Source organism: Bombina bombina, chromosome 5 (assembly GCF_027579735.1).
Source record: "Bombina bombina isolate aBomBom1 chromosome 5, aBomBom1.pri, whole genome shotgun sequence".
Classification (NCBI taxonomy): domain Eukaryota; kingdom Metazoa; phylum Chordata; class Amphibia; order Anura; family Bombinatoridae; genus Bombina; species Bombina bombina.
The window spans coordinates 876,921,242-876,944,596 of NC_069503.1; the positions used below are offsets into that span (position 1 = coordinate 876,921,242).

General features: G+C 37.3%; 1 protein-coding gene across 1 annotated transcript in view; it reads right to left on the minus strand.

Moving 5' to 3' along the window:
• Positions 1 to 23,355, minus strand: part of PRKDC (protein kinase, DNA-activated, catalytic subunit) — a 2,064,551-nt gene that overhangs the window by 1,283,563 nt on the left and 757,633 nt on the right. The window contains 3 exon segments of the mRNA XM_053715028.1: positions 3,000 to 3,096; positions 5,806 to 5,900; positions 6,306 to 6,532. Coding sequence (XP_053571003.1) covers positions 3,000 to 3,096; positions 5,806 to 5,900; positions 6,306 to 6,532 — 419 coding nt within the window.

Below are 23,355 nucleotides of genomic sequence, written 5' to 3' on the forward strand. Positions count from 1 at the left end.
AAAACGCGAGTAACAAATGTTGGAGAGGCTGTTCACAAGAAGGCACAATGCTACATATATGGTGGGAATGCCCCCCAATAAACCAGTTTTGGAAAAAGGTTCACGCCACCATAGGTGAGGTAATAGGCCTCTCCCCAAATTTTTCCACAGAACTTTTCCTCTTCAACAATATTTTAGACATTAAATGTAAAATTAGACATAATATTACCCAAATCATGATTAATGCAGCAAAAAACGAATCCCCAAATTATGGAAAAGCCCGCAAGTACCCAATTTTAAAAATTGGCTTAATCAGGTAGATATAATACTGACTTTGGAGAGACATTACTATTTTACCCTGGGAAGGATGGAGTCTTTCTGGGACATTATGTTCCTTTGGAGCAATACAAGTATAAAACATCACATGCTTTGTAACCCTAGATTTCTCTTTAGTTGGGACCCCTTATATTTATACCATATATACATCTTATATGATACAAGGACACATAAGCTTATTACCTCAATAGGTATGCAATAATAATAATGGTGGCAGCGGCTCGGCAAATCTATATTATCGGCAAATCTATATTACCTGCGTTATTTTAACTATTCTATTTGGTTTTATATTGCAAGATCTGACATTATATGTATGGGCATTACAGATTTTTGTTTTTCCCCCTTACCCCCCCCCCCCCCCCAATTTCCCTTGTTTTATCTTCCCTCCCTATCCATGCCCCATAATCTTATCCCAGAAGTAACTTTATTTCAAATACAGATCAAGGCTCTGATTTGGACTCATGTGAAATTCTCTAACAAAATTATATATGTGTTTTATAGCATATGGATCTCGGTTTTCAATATCATTTGTTTATGTACTGGAAATGACTTTTCACAATGTAAAGCTTGACCTAATGCTCAGATATTCTTTGTGGCTCGAAGAGTCGCGAATATGTTTTAAGTTACTCTGTGCATTCTCCTGTACTGTTTTGAAATTTCTTTAATAAAAAATTAATAAATAAAAAAATAAAGTAACCAAAACCTCCCTGAGTAACAGGCGGAGGTGTTCTAGTTTAAACCTGAAAGAGACAACCTCTGAATCAGTCAAAGGTAAGGAACTCCCTGAGTCTGAAATTTCGCCTTCCGATAGAACCTCTATACCCTCCTGTTCCCTGGGAGGATAGATCCAAGATTGCCACCATAGCATCAGAAATCTCACTGACCACCTGGTTATCTTTCCTCTTACGTTTGCCTTGTAGCATAGGAAAGGCAGACAATGCATCAGAAATTGTGGAAGACATAAGTGCAGCTATTTCTTTTAAAGTAACTCCAGCAGGAGCTAGAGTAGAAGTACAGGGCACTGCTTGAGCGGGCGTTAAAGATTGGGACGCTTGGGGAGTAAGCTGTGGCATACTCTGAATCTCATCATTAGACTCCTGAGAAGCATCCGCCTTTGAAAAATTCTGTTCATGAAATTTTTTTTTCTCTATAGCTTAAAGCCCTCTCAATACATGAGGGACAAAAAGGAACTGGTGGTCCCACATTGGCATCCAAACACATGGCGCAAGTAACATTTTGCACAGCTTCTAAATCCATCTTAGAGAACAGACAATAATGTAATGAGCAAAAAGAAAGTAAAATTTTTAATACAAAAAAATTGTTACTGGCCCTTTAAATTTTAAAACTGAACTTTTAACTGCATGTGAGAAAAACAACAGAGTTGTAAAATAAAAGCCAAATTTTAAACAGAGTACTTAGAAATCCTGAATGTATAACAGGATACCGTGCCTTTAAATTCTAAATGCAAACGATTTTCCTGCTTAAAATAAAAACGTATCACTTTTAGATAAATAAAAAAGTTTTTTAACCAACAATCAGACACCTCTACGCCTCAGCAGCTCTGCTGAGGCGCTTACCTGCCGCCTGGTCTCACTGCAATGTCCCATCGGTGCAGAAGAAAAAGACTCTGGAGCGCTAACAACCGTTTGCTTATTCAGCCTGAAAAACCATGCGGTTCTAGAGCGATGATAAGACGTCACTGTCCTGCAAGTCTGAGAGCCGATTAGCCCCACAGCTAAACCGTAACGTCTCCGGATGCCAGCCTAGATGAAACTGTGCAGAGTAATCCTCTAAGGAAGAGTGAAGTGTGCGAAATCCTGGCCCGCCCATCGTGGGCGTTAACATCTACACAGCCCGACCGGCTTTACTTTCAATAAAATAAAACGATAGTGACAAACTGTACTCCCAGCCCCAGTGCCTGTACATAAACTGCCATAGAAAAAGCACCCTCCATACATAGAGAGCCTGAAGTCCCATGTCAAAGGCTCCATTTGCCTTAAATATATTAAAGGTATAAATGCAGAGCCCACTTTCATCTGAGTCTTTGTAGTTATTCCCCAGAATAAAAGTCTGCACTTACCTTAATGCTGTCCGACAGCAGGACAGCTCAACAGGTTTAAGAGGTCCTCTCCCTCCTATAGCCCTGTGGAAAATGATAAGGCCTGAGTTAGTACTTGCTTAGGCCATCAGGATAAGGGAAGCAGAAAAGTATGGGAGGCACAGTGAGAATTATGTCCCACCAGTTCCCATTGCGCTAAAGCCACCAAGAGCTCTACAGAAGAGACTGATATGGACTACGGCTACACCCTAGAACAAAGCAGCACAATCTTGCACTACTTTAAAAATAATAAACTCTTGATTGAAAAATCTATACTAACACCTCACTTTACCTCTTCCTATCACTAACGTAGGCAAAAAGAATGACTGGGGTGGGAGGGAAGGGAGGAGCTATTTAACAGCTCTGTGGTGCTCTTTGCCTCCTCCTGCTGACCAGGAGGTGAATATCCCACAAGTAAGGATGATGATCCGTGGACTCATTGTGTCTTTAAAAAGAAATGCTATTTTTTAACCTGAAACATAGAATAATCTATTGTATTTACTATGCATTATGTCAAACAAATATTTCGAAAAGATAGAAACAGATTATTTTCAAAGTGTATGTGCATAGATTTAGTTTTTATAACCTTGGAATGCGGCGTGCAACTTTCTTGTTAAGAGAGGCTGATTTCTGGATAATGCGTTTCAGATGATTTATGACATCATTGCACTGCTGAATTGTACCTGAAAAACATTACACAAATACCTGAATAAATACCTGAATAAAAACATGCCTCCTCGTTCCTATTATACTAAGTTGTTCCCTCCATGAAATTAAGTCCTTCAACTACTGTGCACCTAACCTACCATCAAATAGAAGCTATTTTTATTTGTATTTACCTGAACCCTCTTTAGATGATTTTAAAGCTTATTTTGATTTAGGAAAAAACAGATGTTATTATATTCTTCACATTTATTAATTTTATGAGGTAATTTATAAACAAGTATATCAACTAATGCATACTAATATGGCAATATTAGTTTTGAGCTGTCCACGGTTCTGTGTTTATCTGCAAATTTCAGCCTTAGAGAGTTTGGGTCTGGTATTAGAATTTTCTGCGACAGTGTAAGGTCCTGAGGCGCAGTAGGGACTGTGATATACTTAACAGGATTAAGGACACTTTTTGTATATTCCGTATCTAATGTGACCCTTACAGTGTCTTTGGCGCCAAGTCTGAATGGGAAGTGTTAAAGGTCATCTAATATGAAAGCTAAAGCAATCCTGTTTCTGGCCTACTGTCATGGTTTTGATCTAGACAAAGTTCCTGCCTTATGTTACCTGTTTGACCCTTATCTCTGCTGCTACCTGTGAACTGATCACTTGGCTAAAGACCCTTGAAGAAGAACAATATATTAAAGGAGGCGCTAAAAAAGCTCTAAGTGCTAAAAACTAAGTGATGAAGGGAACTATAGCATTGGTTTTAATGTGTTTAATTTAGTATGAACTAATTACAATTTATGAAGCAATAGGTCACTATTGTGGTAACTTTGTAGAAAATCTCAGTTTATACCAACATTCTCTGAAAAAGCCCGCAATTAGGGTGAAACGCGTAGAAGCTGTGTAAGGAGTATCCACTGAGAGAGATTTACCTCCTTGTTCCTATCTTAACGAGGTGAAAACTTACCATCTGTGAGTGTCAAGCAATAAGTCCGGAGATCTGATCGCCCCCTGCATACATCTAAGTGCAGGAGGAGTTAACCGGTCCCCTACGGTAACTTGCGCAAGTTTGAAGAAACCGGTATCAGCTACCATCATCAGCAGAAGCACTGACAACGGAAACCACTCAGAAACCAGCCGCATACAGAGAAGGGTGAGATTACCTGCATAGCAGGCTTAACAGACACTCACCTAAAGGTACGGATTGATCTGAACTGTCTTCACACTGTTATATTGTGCTCTAACACTCTCCCCAGTGCGGAATAACTTAGAGTTAAATAGTGGCTGACCACTACTATTTCACCTAGTATTTTGCCGGAACAAAAGGATATTTTGGAAAGAACGTTATCCTTTCATATAAGGTCTGTCATTTTTTGCTATTATATTTCTGCTTCAAAAGGGATACTTTGTATACAATATTTATAGATTGTTACTTTTTATACAAAGACTACCATTTTACAGATCATTATTTGAATGAACAGATGTCATCATATTAACCCTTCATGATCTATACGTATACTAAGAACTGCAATATACGCATTATTTGCGTTTTTTCTCAGTTATTAATCTGGGCTCTCTCATTATACATCTTGATTTAAGATTGCAATATGTCAATATTTTTCAAACCCATATTTGTATATACATCTTTTGGGTCTCTTAATCACCCTAGTGCACAATATGCTTAATTATTGTTTTTAATATTATATGTATTTTTATCTATATGTATATGCTTTTTATGATGTTTAATCAGTAAAACCCCTTTTTATATATATAATCCCATCTCTATCTCTTTTTAAATGTTGGTATAATCTGAGATTTTCTACAAAGTTACCACAGTAGTGACCTATTGCTTCATAAATTGTAATTAGTTCATACTAAATTAAACACATTATAACCAATGCTATAGTTCCCTTCATCTCTTAGTTTTTAGCACTTAGAGCTTTTTTTAGCACCTCCTTTAATATATTGTTCATCTTCTATTTTGTTTTAACCTGGAGGAGGTTAATTTAGAGGAGGCTTAAGTGTTTTAAGTCAAAGCGCTATATACTTATTTCTTATACATCCTAAAGACCCTTGAAACTGTATTTTGGTTAAACAACTTGATTTCTCCTTCTGCTGTGACACACAGTTTCCTGATACTGACACTTGGCTTACTTACGGACTACTCTCCTGTTTCACCTCTGTGTGTCTGTAAACCTTCTCCTGTATCACTGGTTCCAGTCACCAACCCAGTTAATTGATTGGTATTTATTCCTAGCCCTAAATATAATAACCCCAATAATGTAAGACATACCTCAACTCTATATATTTTTCTGAAATATATATTTTCTAGATGTATTGATACAATTACAAAAGAATATATATAACTGAATGAAAAAGGTTATGGTTTCACATAGACAGTAAATTTAACATAGTCAACCCTTAGCTGTTAAAATGTGAAAAATATATTTATTTATTTTTTACAGAAATGTACTAAAACAAATACACGTTAATCAATCTACTACTAGCATTTATTTAACAGAATTTTTAGTATAAATAAAATGTGCAAATGTTTAAGTTATACCATGAATTGTAGAATTGTGGGGTATATTTGAGTTCCCACCAATATAAAGACTCTAAAGCACGCCAACAGTTTTAATCCACAATGCAATACATAACAAAAAGTTATATCAATTGAACAATAATTTGTGTAAAACAAGATTTTAGTTTTATAGAGTCTGAAATATACCACTCACCTAAGGATTTTTCATCTGCATGAGAAAGTGCCAAACTTTCCATGTACACAACCAAAACTTCAAACACAAAATTGTCAACCAAAGCAGTCTCTTCTCTAGAAACAAAAAAAGACAAATTTAAATATTTCTGTTGCTAAAGAGTTCAGCATTTTTAACTCAATTAAGGTCTTGGAAAACACGGCACATAAGGATTCTTAGGTATAATCTTACAATAACTAATTTTTTATAGTCAATTTTATGTTTTTAGCTAAATCATAATTTCAACAGCAGGTTTCCATCCAGACTATATTTGGAAATAAAAACAGTAAAATTATATACAGTCTAAAAAAAGTAGTTGGGAAGAACTACTTAACAAATTATTAACTGAATTAGAACCATCTTTATAACTTCATATGGATCAAAATAATTTCCTTGATTCATTCATTAGAAAATGTATTCATAGTCTAACCAATATTATAGTATTTACAATAGCATAACATTGCTTTTATTTTAGTGCCCACCTAAATTCTCTATAGATGCTGTTAAACGCAAGTGCAGAGCCCAGTCTTTTAAAAGCATTAGGATGGAGAGCCAGGCTATAAAGCCGTTTGAATAGTGATAGTGTGTTCACAGGACTCTTCTCTTGTTGTTGCGGGGTTGTCTGCTTTATGGACCACTTCAGAAATTCTCGAATACACTGTCCAGAGAAGTCACGAAGAGTGCTGTCAACAGGATCCACAATTCCATCCTTAAACAAAAAATTGAGACCCATATTACTTTAGCAGAAGTTGTTATATTGGAAAAAAAAACAATTCCAAAACATGTACTAACTACATTGTACAATAAATTAAGTTCTGCCTGCTTAGTAATATCTATCATTATATCCTGTCGATTTCAGTGAGCGATGAATAACAAAGTAACAGGGGATAACTATTTGCCAAGAAATTGTTTAACACTTAAAAATTGATAACAATCTAAATTAAACTTAAATGGATTGGGTAGAGCATGACATTTTTTTAAATTTTACAACTTACTAATATCAATGTTGGTTAGTTATTTTTGTTAAAGAGTAATCCTAGGTGAGCTACAGGAATGTGCAGTGGTTGCAATAATGTTTATAGCAATATTATCCATACAAATTTTGCTGCCATAGAATGCTAAAGCCAAATGAACGCTCTAAATCTCCTATCAGCCTACCGAGATTTACAAAGAGTACCAAGAGACCAAAGCAAATTTGATAATTTAAGTAAATTTGAAAGTTGTTTAAAAACATAAAGTATGCTTACCTGATCATTTTCTTTTCTTCCAATGGAAAGAGTCCACAGCTGCATTCATTACTTTTGGGAAATAAAAACCTGGCCAACAGGAGGAGGCAAAGATACCCCAGCAAAAGGCTTAAATACTCCTCCCACTTCTCTCATCCCCCAGTAATTTTGCAGAGGAACAAGGAACAGTAGAAGAAATATAAGGGTGAAAAGGTGCCAGAAGAATAAAAAAACAAAGATGCCCCACATAAAAATATTTTTTAACAAAAAGATGGGTGGGGAGCTGTGGACTCTTTCTATTGGAAGAAAAGAAAAGGATCAGGTAAGCATAATTTATGTTTTTCTTCCTAAATGGAAAGAGTCCACAGCTGCATTCATTACTTTTGGGAAAACAATACCCAAGCTATAGGGGACACTGAATGCCAAAACGGGAGGGTACAATAGGAGGCCCATTCTGAGGGCACCAGGCCTAAAAACCACTACCCAACAAAAAAAAACCCTGCTTCGTTGAGGCCGAGAAAACAGAAAGGGAAAGGCCCCAAGGACAGATAGCCCGGAAGCCTAGCTAGAGACTGCATCATCAGACTCAACTGAGCCAACAGTCCTCTGGAAGACACCGTCACCCAATAGTCAGTCCCCAACCACACACCCTTTACTAGTGAAGAGAACCCCAGCCGCAATTTCAAAAGGAATAAGGCAAGGAAGAACAAAATGGAAACCGAAAGATTACCACAAACGCCATAAAAGGCGTCCTGAAAACAAGGGGAGGCAACGCCCAATCCAAATAGAAACCACAAGGTTTAGAAACAGATAGCAGAACAAAGAAAACAATCTGCAAAGGATTGGAACAACTAGCTAGCACACGATCAAGGCACTAACAGCTGCAGCTGGTTTCAAAGAGCAACCCTTCACTTGCCAGGCAGCAAGTCAACCAGCGCCTAGGAACAACTGAAAACGGAGACCAAACATCATCTGAACTCAGAACACTAAAGTATTCAGGCAAAAGTATATGTAGCAGACCCAGACGAAGGTAAACACCTGAGTCAAGAACATGCAGCCATCCTCACGATGACACAAAAGAAAAACATGCTACATGCGGCTAAACCTCCACTACATAAGGCACACTCTAGGCAAACGAAACCGCCAGACTTACACATAGGTCTCGAGAATAAAAGGAGAGCCCAGAACCTCAACGAGGACCAAAGCGCCCCCAAGATCCGAAAAGAACGGATCTCAGGACCTACTTCCAGTCGGGCCAGCCCAAGCATTGGCAGGTCTGAAACCAGGGGACCAGAAAAACCCCAGCTCAAAAAAACAAGTGATAAAATGGCACAGCCATTACAACAGTGCTCGGATGCCAACCCGAAACACCACATGGGGACCGTTGACAAGGCCGTTGACCTAGAGATCAAGCTAAAGGCCCAACATAGACTCAAGGCAGAGCCAGCAACTCTCCAGATGGACAGAACAACCCAGAGAGCGTACCACTCACCTAAATAAGTTAACCCGTCTGTCCCAATCTCCTGAAGAAAGGAGAAGCCCTAAGATAGGGACCACACTTCCGAAAGAAGGATATAACTCCCCCCCCCCCAAGACAAAGGGGGCTGGAAAAAGGTCCAGAAGGACAGAGCACCTACCCCCAGGACACAGCTATAAGCTGAACCGAGAGAACATCTCCCATGCCCTGACCTGTAAGGAAACCCCTGAAGATTTGAACTTGCTAGCACACAGACAAGGTGCCATAGCTGCAGTGGTTCCACAGTGAACCCTTTGCTTGCAGAGCAGAAAAACCATTACACTATTTCAGCAAGCCGACCAAGGGACACCGACCAATAGGCGAAAGGCAAGCCCAAGGGGCATCGGTACCAAGAAAAACCTGGTCAACTGAACCAGTTAAACTAGCCCAACCAAAGGACACAGCCCGAGTTTCCTGGAACTGGGGAAACTCAGACCAGCTCTAGATCTTAACAGTCCGGTACAACCCGCAATGGGATCCACAAAGGAAACGCTGAGTGAGAACCTCAGCCACCGTAAGAACCAGAAAAAACAAGAACCCGGAAACTGAAATTCCCCATCTGATATAAAAACCAGACCCCCGGGAGATAACCAAACAATGTCCAAAGTAAAATGGACAACGAGAAAACTTGCAAGTCCCGACCAAAAGACGAGACCACCCCTTGCCAGAGTCCAACGTTCCAAGGAGCTAAGGAAGCAAAAACCAAAACAAGGTCACTAGAGTTCTAGGCGGAAACAGCTAAAAGACGACAAGAACAAAAAAGGGATACCTCGAGGTCAAAGTCACTTGAGCAAAGGTTAGTCTCCACATCACCCCCAATAATCAGAGAAGATGAAAGGATGCAGAGCATCCCCCTGTTCCGAGGAAGAAACCCTAAGCAGGGCTCAAGGAGACCACACTGCCCATGTCCCTACAAGGGAACCAACTCCCGAAGGGAACAAGGTCCCCTCAAGCAACCCGAGGAACGGACAAAGTCCGAAAGGTCTCAAGAAGAGAACCACAGCAGGAACAAGTCCAAGGACAGAGCATTCGAAGGCCAAACCGCCCCAACCAGCAGTAAGGAGGCGCTAAGCCCCCAATCTTACCAAGAGAGGAAAGAAACTCTAGGCCCTGAGGAAATCGGAGCAAAGAGTGTGACGCAGCGGAACTCCACTGACCCGGTCAACCAGATTGAAGGATGAATAAGGACTGACACAATCCTTCCTTTTAGAGTGCTTAACTGAACTTGTAAAGAAAAACAAGAAAACACACAAATAATAATGCGAGCAGGCGCCACCTGTATGAAAAAGCCACAGGACAGAAGATCTAAATTCCAGCAGGACCAGCCGCAGCTGGGGTCATAACTGTCAAGTTGCCTAAATCCTCCCTCAGAGGGGAAGGTAAAACAGACAAACATAGGACTAATGTGTCCCTTAACAAACTTTCGAAGAAGCAACCATAGAGAATCAATCCCAGAAGTTCCCAAAGGAAACACATAATCGAAATTAAAAGACATCCTAACCGGATAAAAGAAAATATAAGGCAACCCGTAGGTTAACGCCCAGGAAGAAAACAGGCACACCCGCAGGGCCAGCCAAACAGAACCCTTATCTTCCAACAAAAAAACTGGGAAAGATCTCAATAAGCAGACAACATGGAAATGACATCCAATCATGTCTAATGAGGTGAGCCATTCGAAGTAGAATACTGCGGGTTCCCGTATCCATTAAGGATAGGATCCTCTAATAACTCAAAAACGTGTGAGTAAAACGTGCAGACGCACTATTCTGTAACGAAAGGCACAACACTCAGGGACAGCTACATCCGCCGGGAACTGTATAGGCCCACCCAAGGCCGGTAGACCCGGGAAGATCGGACACGAGCACAAACTCAAATAAACGCCTGGACTTTGCAGATGCATAATTGCCAAAAATATGTGAAAGTGAAAACGAGCTGCAACCTCCAGGGGGAACAAGCCGCCCTGTAAGGAGGGATAAACATAATCTGGGTTACCCACGTGTGTAGTAGTAGAAAGCTGTAGAGAACTCGCCTCTCGGAGGACAGAACCCCCAGAGGTGGATAGCTCAGCAGACCCCTGATTCCCCCAGCCCGAGGAACAGGGAGCTCTAATACAGCATATCGAACATAACTGATTGACCTGTCTCAACAGGGCCAATTCGCATTCTTCACAAGTTGAAGAATCTGAATCTGAAATTTGAACAGTCTCAGCATCAGAATCCTTCATAACTAGATAGAGAATATAATAATAATGGACTAAAGAAAAAACTTCAACGGCACCTGACACCCACAATGGCTGGGGCACTCACCACCTCCTAGAACCAGACACTAGCAGACTCTAATTTTTCAGTCGCCACATGGTTAGGAATGTGGAAATGGTAGACCGGAACGTAAACACGTCCAGTCACAAGGTGAACCGTAAAGTCCAAAAAAGCATGCCCAACCATAAGGTTGTGTCACTTCCAAAGACCTTTATGTTTTAAGCCAAGAACCCAGTTAACACTACACTTAAGCAGATTGAAACACATAACAAACATGATTAAAAATCCCCCTGTTCAATAATCCCCCCTTGGGAGATATTAACCCTCGATTCCAAGAGAGCCTCACTGAGGCCCTATATTTACTTAAGTCCTGCAAGATAGTTCGTTACGGGAAACAAATAAGTTACAGTACATTCTGATTAAGTAAAATGAAATGATCTTACCAGAATCTACGCCGTGGAACAGGAACACAGCCCTTCAAGTGTGACGAATAGTAGCAGCGCATCCGCCATGGACTTGAGAGAAGAAAGCAGGTAGCGAAACGAAGTTCGACAAAGCTGATTGCTTGTGGAGCTGTTAATATGAGTCTGAATGGTTTCGCAGAGAGACTATCCCTGCATCTCTGGACTCTAACTTTCATCCAGGCCCTCACTGAGAGACTGATAGGATTACTTAAAGCTCCCGTCCCATGTCGAAGAGTACTACCCTCTATAAGAGACAAAACAAACTTCTGACACTTCTCTGCCAACCTCCTGGGACGAAAGGCAAAGAATGACTGGGGGATGAGGGAAGTGGGAGGAGTATTTAAGCCTTTGGCTGGGGTGCCTTTGCAGCCACCTGGTGGCCAGGTTCTTATTTCCTAAAAGTAATGAATGCAGCTGTGGACTCTTTCCATTTTGGAAGAAAATTGCATACATTTTCTTAATCATGAACATTTAATTTTGACTTTACTGCCCCATACAAGGAACAATAGATGCAAGTTTTATTTTTAATAGTTAGAATTCATATTTTTGCAAATGATATAAACATATTGTAATACGTTCACATTAATAGTGAGATAGCACCCTTTCTATGTGATTGCTCCTTTTGTTTTGCAGGCGATGTCAATAACCTATTGTAAGTTAAACTGTCAGATGGATTGCAGTGAGCACAAAGTAAATGCACAAATGAGAATGAATACGGGATGACCTGAACAGTTGAATTGCATGTTTTGGCTGTAGTATGAAAAATAAGGAGATCTACAAAAATAGCACATGGTCTAAAAAATAAAAACTGCAATAGAAGGGTCAATTACCTTAAAATGTATAGCTTAGAGCAGAGAAGGGAAAGAGGTGATGTGATATAAACTTTCAAGTATACTAAGTGACTTAATAAAGCTGAGACTGTATATATGTCTCAGAAAAAGAGCAAGAACACAGCAAGGAATCATGTTCTCAAGTTGAAGAGTAACAGATTCAAGATTAATTTGCGGAACCACTTATACAAAGAAAGGGGAGTTGATTCATGAAATAAACTTCCATTTATGATGGCAATGACAAACACAGTTGGGGACTACATGAATGCCTGGGATAAGCATAAAACTATCTTACAAACTTAGGCCTAGATTTAGAGTTTGGCGGTAGCCGTCAAAACCAGCGTTAGAGGCTCCTAACGCTTGTTTTTTACGGACTCCGGTATTTAGAGTTCAGTTACCGACACTCAAAAATCACCCAACGCACAAATCTCTACCGACAGCTCAAACCCAGTAGTTAACATATACCGACAAAATAAACATCCACGAATCACAAAACAAATATTACACAAAGTACACTTACACTCATACAAACACTACACTATATTTATTTTTAAGATTTAATATTTTTTCATCAAAATACAAAGGATCAAAGTTGCGAGATCTCGGGTGTTAGAAAAAAAACAACACAAATCCATTTTGCCATTGACTTACATTGACACACGGGAAAAGACCCTCATATAGCTACATCTAACTAATAAGATTATCACAAACATACATTCATCGATGCATACAAACAATATACACCACATTACATACACAAAAAAGTTATTTATTACAAAATTAACACAATTTAATTACTTTTTCACACAAGCTCATGACGTCACTCACTTTACGAGGAAAACCAGTCTTTGAAAAAAAAATTAACAAAATTTGGAGCCTCCATTGACTTCTATGGGGAAGACGTGCTCGTGCACGCGAAACACAGATTTCCCTAACACACGCAAATAGCGTAGACAAAAAAACTCCAAATACCAGCGCTAGAAATAGGAAAAAAATACATGCTTTTCTGCGTTAGACCCAGCTATGATAAATAGATCAAGAAATGACTATTTCCCTATGGTGGACTTATGGATTGTACTTATTGAATATTCACAACAGCATTAAATTGTTTCATACTTTTACATTACATCAACTACAAATCAACATCACTAGTAACAAACTTTTTAAAAAATAAATAAATAAATAAACGGACAAAAAAATAATTTAAACATTTCAGGATTCACAAACAGTACACAATGGGAAACACCTCTCATTTACCTTTATTATTGCATTTCATTTATTCAACTCATATGCTTGCAGCAACAGCATATCTACATAGGCTTAACACATGATCAGTCATGGATGCACATACATTACTTTTAGCATTCACTCATACATGTGCATTCAAATGATGGGGGAAAAACACATTACATTCTCTCTAGGAATCACAAAACAGAACAGATGGATTTTACTGTACTTTTAACATCATGATTCCATCACAATAAACCATTAGGAATTACGTACAAGAAGAACATCATTACACCAGATTACAGATGTCACTTTATGGGAAGTAACAACAATGCCAGACCGCTATATAGAAGTCAGCATATGTGGGACACAATCACAATATATACGTAGATGTACATAACACGCATCACCCATCACGCAACCACAAAGCACACATTTATATTTTATTCAGCACACAATAACAATGTAGTCAAATACAACAACACAATGAGGATTTCAGAACTACATAGGCAGGTTAATAATATGATGACGTCATTAGAAGATTCAACCATACACATTACAGATTCACGACTGTACCGCCCCTTTCTGAACTTTAACACTCAATACTACAATACAGCATATACGTAAATAACAGTTTGGAACAGCATTATTAGGGAGATTTGAATGGGACAATTAATAAATATTGACATCTCGGCAATCACTTATATATACAATACTACAGATGACAGCCGGAAGTTATTCAGTATTATTGAGATTTGAATGGGACGCGTACAATATTGACAGCTCGGCAATCACTTATATATACAATACTACAGATGACAGCCGGAAGTTATTCAGTATTATTGAGATTTGAATGGGACGCATACAATATTGACAGCTCGGAAATCACTTATATACACAATACTACACAATACTACAGATGACAGCCGGAAGTTATTCAGTATTATTGATATTTGAATGGGACGCATACAATATTGACAGCTCGGCAATCACTTATATATACAATACTACAGATGACAGCCGGAAGTTCTTCAGTATTAGTGCCATTTTAATGGGACGCATACAATATTGACAGCTCGGCAATCACTTATATATACAATACTACAGATGGCAGACGGGAAGTTCTGAATTATTATTGCGATTTTAAAGGGACGCGTACAATATTGACAGCTCGGCAATCACTTATATATACAATACTACAGATGGAAGACGGGAAGTTCTGAATTATTATTGCGATTTTAAAGGGACGCATACAATACAATATTGACAGCTCGGCAATCACTTATATATACAATACTACAGATGGCAGATGTTACTTTATCGTTTTCAAACAATGTTGCAGCAACATTGATCGATCACATTCGATGCACATTATACACAACTATGCACTTTCATTCATGTTAGCCTGGACGTGTGCTTGTTACTATAAGATCGCGTTTAAGAAATATTGATTACGCATATGATCAAACATTACAAACATGCACTGTATGTGTGATATTGTACACTTTCACATTGAGATTCATTGTTGGAAAACAACATTTCAGCAAACAACAAAAAAACGCCCACTGTGAAAGCATTCGCGCCGCTCACATACAAACAAGTGAATACAATCAGCAATCATTACAAACTCAATACCATTGGACTAATTGTACTATAAATCCCCCAAACAACATGGCCAATGCATCACTTGTGATCCACATCAGATCAAGTGCATACCTTGTTACGCTGTTTTGAAAGATGGATGACGATGACATGGTAGACGCTGCTGGTGCTGCTATTGGCGAACTAGCTGTTGGTCGAATCAGGCAGCCTCGGCGGCTCAGGCTGAGACGAAGGGGTCGTCTGGTTCGAGGTCCTCGTGTCTACAGGGTGAGACCCACCTTGGAAAACATGAGCGACTTTGAGGTTTATGATAAGTATTGGCTCAATCGCGAACAGCTCATTGGCCTTTACGATCTTCTTAAACCTCATTTGGAGCCACGTATAAGAATAAGGACTGCTGTTCCCGCCATGAGTAAGATGCTAAGTTGTCTATACGTCCTGGCCTCTGGGAGTTTTCAATCCGGAGAAATGTACATGCATGGCCTGGCTCAAGGTACATTCTCTGTGGTGTTTGATAACTTTCTGGACGCCATGGTACGTATCAGTAAGCAATACATAGGATTCCCACAAAATGATGGTGATTGGAGGCGCCTGAAGCGGGAATTCTTTGCTATTGCTGAATTGCCCAATGTCTTGGGAGCCATAGATTGTACCCACATTGCGCTGCGTGCTCCAATTGATGACTTGCCCTTCAGAAATCGCAAACATTTTCATAGCCTCAACGTGCAGTATGTTTGTGACGCACAGATGAGGATTATGCATGTGTGTGCGAATTTTGGAGGATCTTGTCATGATGTCCGCATCCACGCTCAGTCGTCCATGTGGAGACCATTTGAGGAAAGACAAATGCCCCCTGGTTATCTCGTTGGTGAGTATTTGTGCACAACATGGTTAATTAGTTTGACAATTGCCACTGTAGTTTTAAAATGTTAGCGTAATGTTCAGCTATAGGATGCAATTTAACCATTTATTTTTATTTCCGCAAATGTCTAGTTTTAGTTCAATGCAGATATGTAGCATGTCTTACCTTAAATGCTCAGATAGAGAATGCAATGTAACCATTTAGTTTGCATTTTACACAAGGTCTGGTTTAGGAGAAATACGCATATGTAGCATGTCTTAGCTGAAATGGGAAGATATTAGCTAATGCAATTAACCTTGTCATTGTCTCTTTCCGCTAATGTCTAGTTTTAGTTCAATGCAGATATGTAGCATGTCTTACCTTAAATGCTCAGAGAATGCAATGTAACCATTTAGTTTTTATTTTACACAAGGTTTGGTTTAGGAGAAATACGCATATGTAGCATGTCTTAGCTGAAATGGGAAGATATTAGCTAATGCAATTTAACCATGTCATTGTCTCTTTCCGCTAATGTCTACTTTTAGTTCAATGCAGATATGTAGCATGTCTTACCTTAAATGCTCAGAGAATGCAATGCAACCATTTAGTTTTTATTTTACACAAGGTTTGGTTTAGGAGAAATATGCATATGTAGCATGTCTTAGCTGAAATGGGAAGATATTAGCTAATGCAATTTAACCATGTCATTGTCTCTTTCCACTAATGTCTACTTTTAGTTCAATGCAGATATGTAGCATGTCTTACCTTAAATGCTCAGAGAATGCAATGTAACCATTTAGTTTTTATTTTACACAAGGTTTGGTTTAGGAGAAATACGCATATGTAGCATGTCTTGGCTGAAATGGGAAGATAGAGAATAATATTGAACTAGATTATTCTTGTAAAAATAAAACATTTGTTAGTGGATTATCGTGTACACAAACTTTTATTGGACTCAAAATACTATTTAGAGGTTTCATTTTGAATTATGTTCTGTTCATCATTTATAGGTGATTCTGGGTACATGAGCCGGCCTTGGCTTATTACCCCCTTACGTAGCCCGACTGATGTGTCTGAGGAGCGCTACAATAGGGCTCATAAGAGAACCAGGGCGGTGGTTGAACGAATGTTCGGGCTCCTGAAGATGAGGTTCAGGTGCCTGGACAGGTCGGGAGGAGCCCTCCAGTACAACCCAAAGAAGGTGGCTAAGATCGTTATAGCCTGTAGTGTCCTGCATAATATTGCACAGCGGGCTGGGATGCTGCAGGGCGTCCAGGCGCACCGAAACCTCCTCAGAGATGAGGAGGATGATCCTGTTCTAGAGGGGCCATTCCGGGACGAGGGGCTCAATGTCAGAGCAGACATCATCAACCGCCACTTTAGATGGTAAATAATAGAAGTTAGACTGGAGTATTGTCAATAGATGTGAACTCTAGGGAAATGACAAGTCGAGAATTGTGCAAACATGTTAGGATTGTTCATCAAATGCTAAAAATGTGTTTCATTTATTAATATAGGTGATGCTCTGGTCATTGGGTCCTGTAGCGAGTCTTTGCCACCTGGTTTTTAAAGAGGACATCAGCTGGTAAGTATAAATGTATGGACTGTTGCTGGCATGACTTGTACACAAATACATCATATGGCATACATTTTCGAATATAGTATTTAGTTTACACATTACTTAAAATGTAAATACTCAGCAAGGGATCCTCTAGCATAACTATCCTCTAGCATGACTATGGTTCAATGTCACACATTAGAGGTTAGTTCTGCTCAATATGACTCATCTTCACACTTCATAGAACATAACACAAGATGCTACACACGCTTAGTAAGCTAGTGACAGAAATTGATTCAGAAATGGGGGGTGGGAGAGGGGTACAGAACTGATTCACACACTTGTATTAGTAATTTTATAACAACAATTTATGACATTAGGGAGATGACTTCATGTAAAGACTGAAAGGGAAGAATTTGAAGAATGACAGTGAAGAATTCCCAGACTGACAGTGGAAAAAGACAAGATTGAAATTGAAGAATACCAATGGGATCATGTCTGGCATTATCTTTCAAATCTGCTGACCTTGAAAACCATACAAAGACATGTTCACATGGTAAGTGCCAACTATTTGATAGAATAAGGCTGTGGAGGCATCCTATTGGAGACACTTAGATGATTTTCTAATTTTTAGATTGGTATTTCAGTCCTCTATTTATGAAATGATGAATAAGAGACCTGTTGAAGATCAACTGTTTACCCCTGAATTGACTTTCAAAGACCATGCATTATCCAGGTTTGTTTACCAATGCATGCTAGTTAAGAATCACAGGAAGAATGTCGAATATTAGTAGCTTACATACATTAGTCATAATTAGTTCATAATTAGATATTTAGGTATCACAATCAGACACTTAGATGATTTTCTAATTTTTAGATTGGTATTTCAGTCCTCTATTTATGAAATGATGAATAAGACACCTATTGAAGATCAACTGTTTACCCCTGAATTGACTTTCAAAGACCATGCATTATCCAGGTTTGTTTACCAATGCATGCTAGTTAAGAATCACAGGAAGAATGTCGAATATTAGTAGCTTACATACATTAGTCATAATTAGTTCATAATTATATATTTAGGTATCACAATCAGACACTTAGATGATTTTCTAATTTTTAGATTGGTATTTCAGTCCTCTATTTATGAAATGATGAATAAGACACCTATTGAAGATCAACTGTTTACCCCTGAATTGACTTTCAAAGACCATGCATTATCCAGGTTGGTTTACCAATGCATGCTAGTTAAGAATCACAGGAAGAATGTCGAATATTAGTAGCTTACATACATTAGTCATACTTAGTTCATAATTAGATATTTAGGTATCACAATCAGAAAAAGGAATACATATTATAGTTGATATAGAGGTATTTGAATGGACATGAAATATTACATTTATGTTCAGCATACATATATATTTATTATTGAAATGTGATATACATTATTATGTATAATTAGAAATTCTGATATTTAAATTTATTTTTTATTACACAATATAATGGTGTATGTTTATTTTATTAATTTTTAAATTTAAATCATAAATATCTTTATAAAATTATGCACAAAGTTAGAGCATAGACACAAGATGATTGTAAATGTATTTTATGAATATTTTACAACGTGTGTATTAACTTTGTCAAATTTAGTTTTTTAATTTCAGATTGTCATCTGATGACTTCCAGGAATATTTTTTTTGTTTTTTTTTTTGTTTAAAAAACATTTTATTTTTAAATGGTAATAATCAACATTTTATTATTAAATACCCTCTTTTGAACAGATTATAATAAATATCCATATAATCTGTCAATAAAAAACAATTTGACTCCCATGACTGGTAGTTGTCTATTTGACAAGCACATGCATAAGATCAAATTATGCATTAATTTTTGAAAATCCACTGATTCAGAGAATATTAAATGAAACTATCTTTTTAAAATTAATTGGGGAGTGAGATCCATCAATGCTTTTCTTGTGAAAATCTTAGATGTTAAAATAATTTCGGATATGTAGTCAGAATTTGAACTAAATTTATTTTTTTCACTTTTAAGAAGGGGAAGTGGTTCACTTACATTAAAGTGACAGTGTTGTTGAATGTAAAATTAATTTTATAAGATCTTGTATCTTCCTTAGGTATCTCAAAACATTATTTTATTAAATTTATAAATTGTTAAATTTATAAATGGTAGGTCATTTAACTTCATATTTTGCACAAGCTAGTTATTGGATGCCATGTTAATAGATTTTATTTTCTAGTGGAGTCATTTAAAGGGACATTTAACTATAGTTATTAATATTATGTAGTTTTTAAAATCTTACCTCTTGGGTTAGACATCACATATCTATATATAATTTTCATTCCCCTTTAGTTTCTTTCGACAATGTTAAATCAACATTCCGAATGTTTTTGTCCTTAAAGGGACATTCACAAAGTATATTGTGTATTGATTTATAAAAAATCATAAAAGAATTGAAACATATTTAGAAAGTACTATAGAATTACATTCAGTCTTTAAATATACTACGAAAAATATACATCAATGCACATATCTTATTCAATTACATAAGGCATCTATGTGCAACCAACAATCAGCATCAAATTAGCCTATGTAGATATGTATTTCATCCAAGAATATATATAATTACAATCTAATGATTGAATACCAAAACATATTAAGTTGTTCAAATATTATAATCTTATCCAAAATGCATAAATAACATATAGCTTAATGTCCCTCTAAGCTGAAGACTGCGAAATACATCCATTACAATATATATTTCAGTCATTGTGTAAAACAATTCAGAAGTTAATCTAAATATGCTTTAGTCATATGTTATACTAATTTTGCAAAAGGAAGGTGCCTAGGTTTCTGATTTTTCAAGCATTATTGTGAAATGTCTCTTTAAAGGGACATGAACTCAAAATATACTTAAAGGGAGACAGTAAAAAAATTGATTTATACATTCAGAATGAGTATTCTATTTTAAGCAACTTTATAAATTGTCTCATATTATCAAAGTTCCTCGTGATGTTGCTATCATTACTTTAAAAATAAGGCATTACATTGATTATTTATTTGCTTCAGTACTCTGGACAGAAATTTTTTTTTTTGGTTGGATTAATTTCTCCAACAATCATCAAGGACAACCCAGGTTTTTAGCAAAAATTGTCCGTAATCTAAAATATCATTATTGATTTGCAAAGAAAGATAACAAGATAATTCTTAACATTTGAGAATCGGATTAAATTATAAAGTTGCTTAACATTTCATGCTCAATCTGAATCACGAACGCTAAATTTGTTTGGACAGTGTCCCTTTAAGAGATTTAAAGAGTATTTACTTCTCTTCTTATCTTGACATACTTTGCTTGAAAAGCATATCGAGATAGGCTCAGTAGATGAAGATTGGTGGATGCACAGAGATGCCTTATGTGATTGGCTCAATCATGTGCATTTAAATTTCTTCTGTTGAGGATATCTAAATACAAAGATAAATTGAGTTACATTTTAAAGTCTAAACAATTTTCTATCTCTACAGATCATTTGATACAATTGTTTGTTTGTAATGTCTATTTAAAAATAAAGACGCCATTGCACAATAACATATATGAGCAGTTCAGACAAATACAAGCTCGAGGTTTATTTACTAATAACAAACAAACAAACAGTTTACAATCTATAAACAGATAATCCAAGTTACTGACATTATAACCTGAATTTGAACATTCAGAAATGTTGCGTGGGAAACGGATCTTGAAACATCAGATTTGCATCTTTAAACATTAGAGTCTAATGTCACGCAATAGCACACAATCAATGTGCATTCTAAAATACATTTAATAGAGCAATGTCAATACTTCACAATAAGTCAACAAATTGATTTTATGAACAATAAAGACATACAATATTAAATGTGTATTTGTATTAAAGAAACAGACCGTTATTAAACCGAAAAATTTATACAACATTTAATAATGTGACAGTATTAAATTTTAAAGTTAATTTAAACATTAAGATTTAATGGATCACGGATATTAAATCTGCGTCACACATATCCGCATGACAGGCCCATGAGTTACAAATAAGTCTACATGAAAAATGAAGTAACAGCACCACCAGGAGGTATGTGTAAGGAAGTTACTAAGATATGAAACATTAAGGAACGGCCAATCAGAGTTCATCACACAAACACAACTTGAGTCAGGATGGTCTCACAGACATTCTAACAATATTTCAAACTTTTATCCAATCAGATGTACAGATAACTTGTCCCATGGTGCATCTCATGTTTATTTCACCATATAAAAGTCCATTACACGTTGCCATCTTTGTCAGTTCTCTAATGCCTGCAGGCAGTTTATATTATTATAATATATTTATTGGACAACCCAGCAGGCATGTCATCTCCCAGGTTCACCAAGCAGGAGAGCGCTGCACTGGTCCACACCATCAAGGACTTTTATCCCCAGCTGTTTGGGAACAAGAGGAGGTCGACAGATGCGCCTGTTAAGAAGGCCCTCTGGGAGTCTATCACCAATGCGGTTCAATTGGTGTGTGGCGTCCAGAGGAGCCAGGATCAAATCATGAGGAGATTCGGAGATATGAGGTTGCGCTTGACAAAAAAAGTCAACCTCATAAGGGACTGGGTACAAGCCCGTAAAAGAGGGGGCCAAAGAAAGGCCCTGCGGAAACTATACCTACTCCCTTATGAGGTGACTTTATGCGAGCTCCTCACTCTCCGGGTCCCCAAAAGATTTAGATCCTCGCCATCCTCGGCCTCCTCTTCTTCCCTCCCAGCTGCGGGATCTGAAAGTCCTGACGCGGGGGCCAGGGCAGCTGCTTCTCTGTCCGGTGGCCTGGGAGGAGATGAAAGAGAATCTGAACCAGGTAACTATCCAACTTCATATAATATCTTAATATTTGATTAGAATTTTAGAAAATGTGTATATAGTCAGATACTAAACCTATACAGATCTCACAACATACACTACATATGATGTTTAGATATCTGATTTTAGATTAGTGACACATGAAATAGGAATGATGTTTCTTGCGCTCTACAGAATATGCGTCACAGAGCGAAAATGGAATTGTGCATACACGTTAACATGGGTTTGCTGTAAGTGGCATTGCTTTATACATGTTGGTCAAATGACGGATGCGTAATTCCGCTTGGAATCATTGCGCAATGATCGCGAAAATGGAATTGCGCATACACGTTAACATGGGTTTGCTGTAAGTGGCATTGCTTTATACATGTTGGTCAAATGACGGATGCGTAATTCCGCTTGGAATCATTGCGCAATGATCGCGAAAATGGAATTGTGCATACACGTTAACATGGGTTTGCTGTAAGTGGCATTGCTTTATACATGTTGGTCAAAATGAAATGTGAATTATTATATATGTGAAGAATACAGTATTCTTATTTTCAATATTATACATAATAAAAAAAAAATAGCAGAATCCAAAAAAATAATAACATATGCCCATCAATTGATGAGAATGAAATAACACAAAAAAATAATTAAAGCTACAGTAAACAACACAACTGATTGAAAATAAGAGTACAGGATATATTTATCATGAATTTAATTGAGGAAACAATTAACTCATGGGACTACCAAAAGATTAATAGTTTTTAATTGATTTGCTAATAATGTAAAGATTTTAAACATGGCATGATTTGTATTAATGATATCCAATCCTCATTTAATATATTACAGATCTGGATGTTGGTGCTGGATCCTCAAGCCAGGGCTTGTCACAGTATGGTATGTCTCATTTTCATTGACATTTGTCTTAGAAACATGGACAGAACATTACATACTAAATCCACATTGTTCAATATTTATATGTATCTGCAAAATGGATTATTAAAATCTTTACAAATAAGAATAAACAAAAAAAAAACAGGATTACAAGACTACTCTGAATTTTTTTCTAATTTAAGATATCCCATCTATTCTGGATATCTTAATTTTAATGTAAGATTCTTTGAATGTCCAATT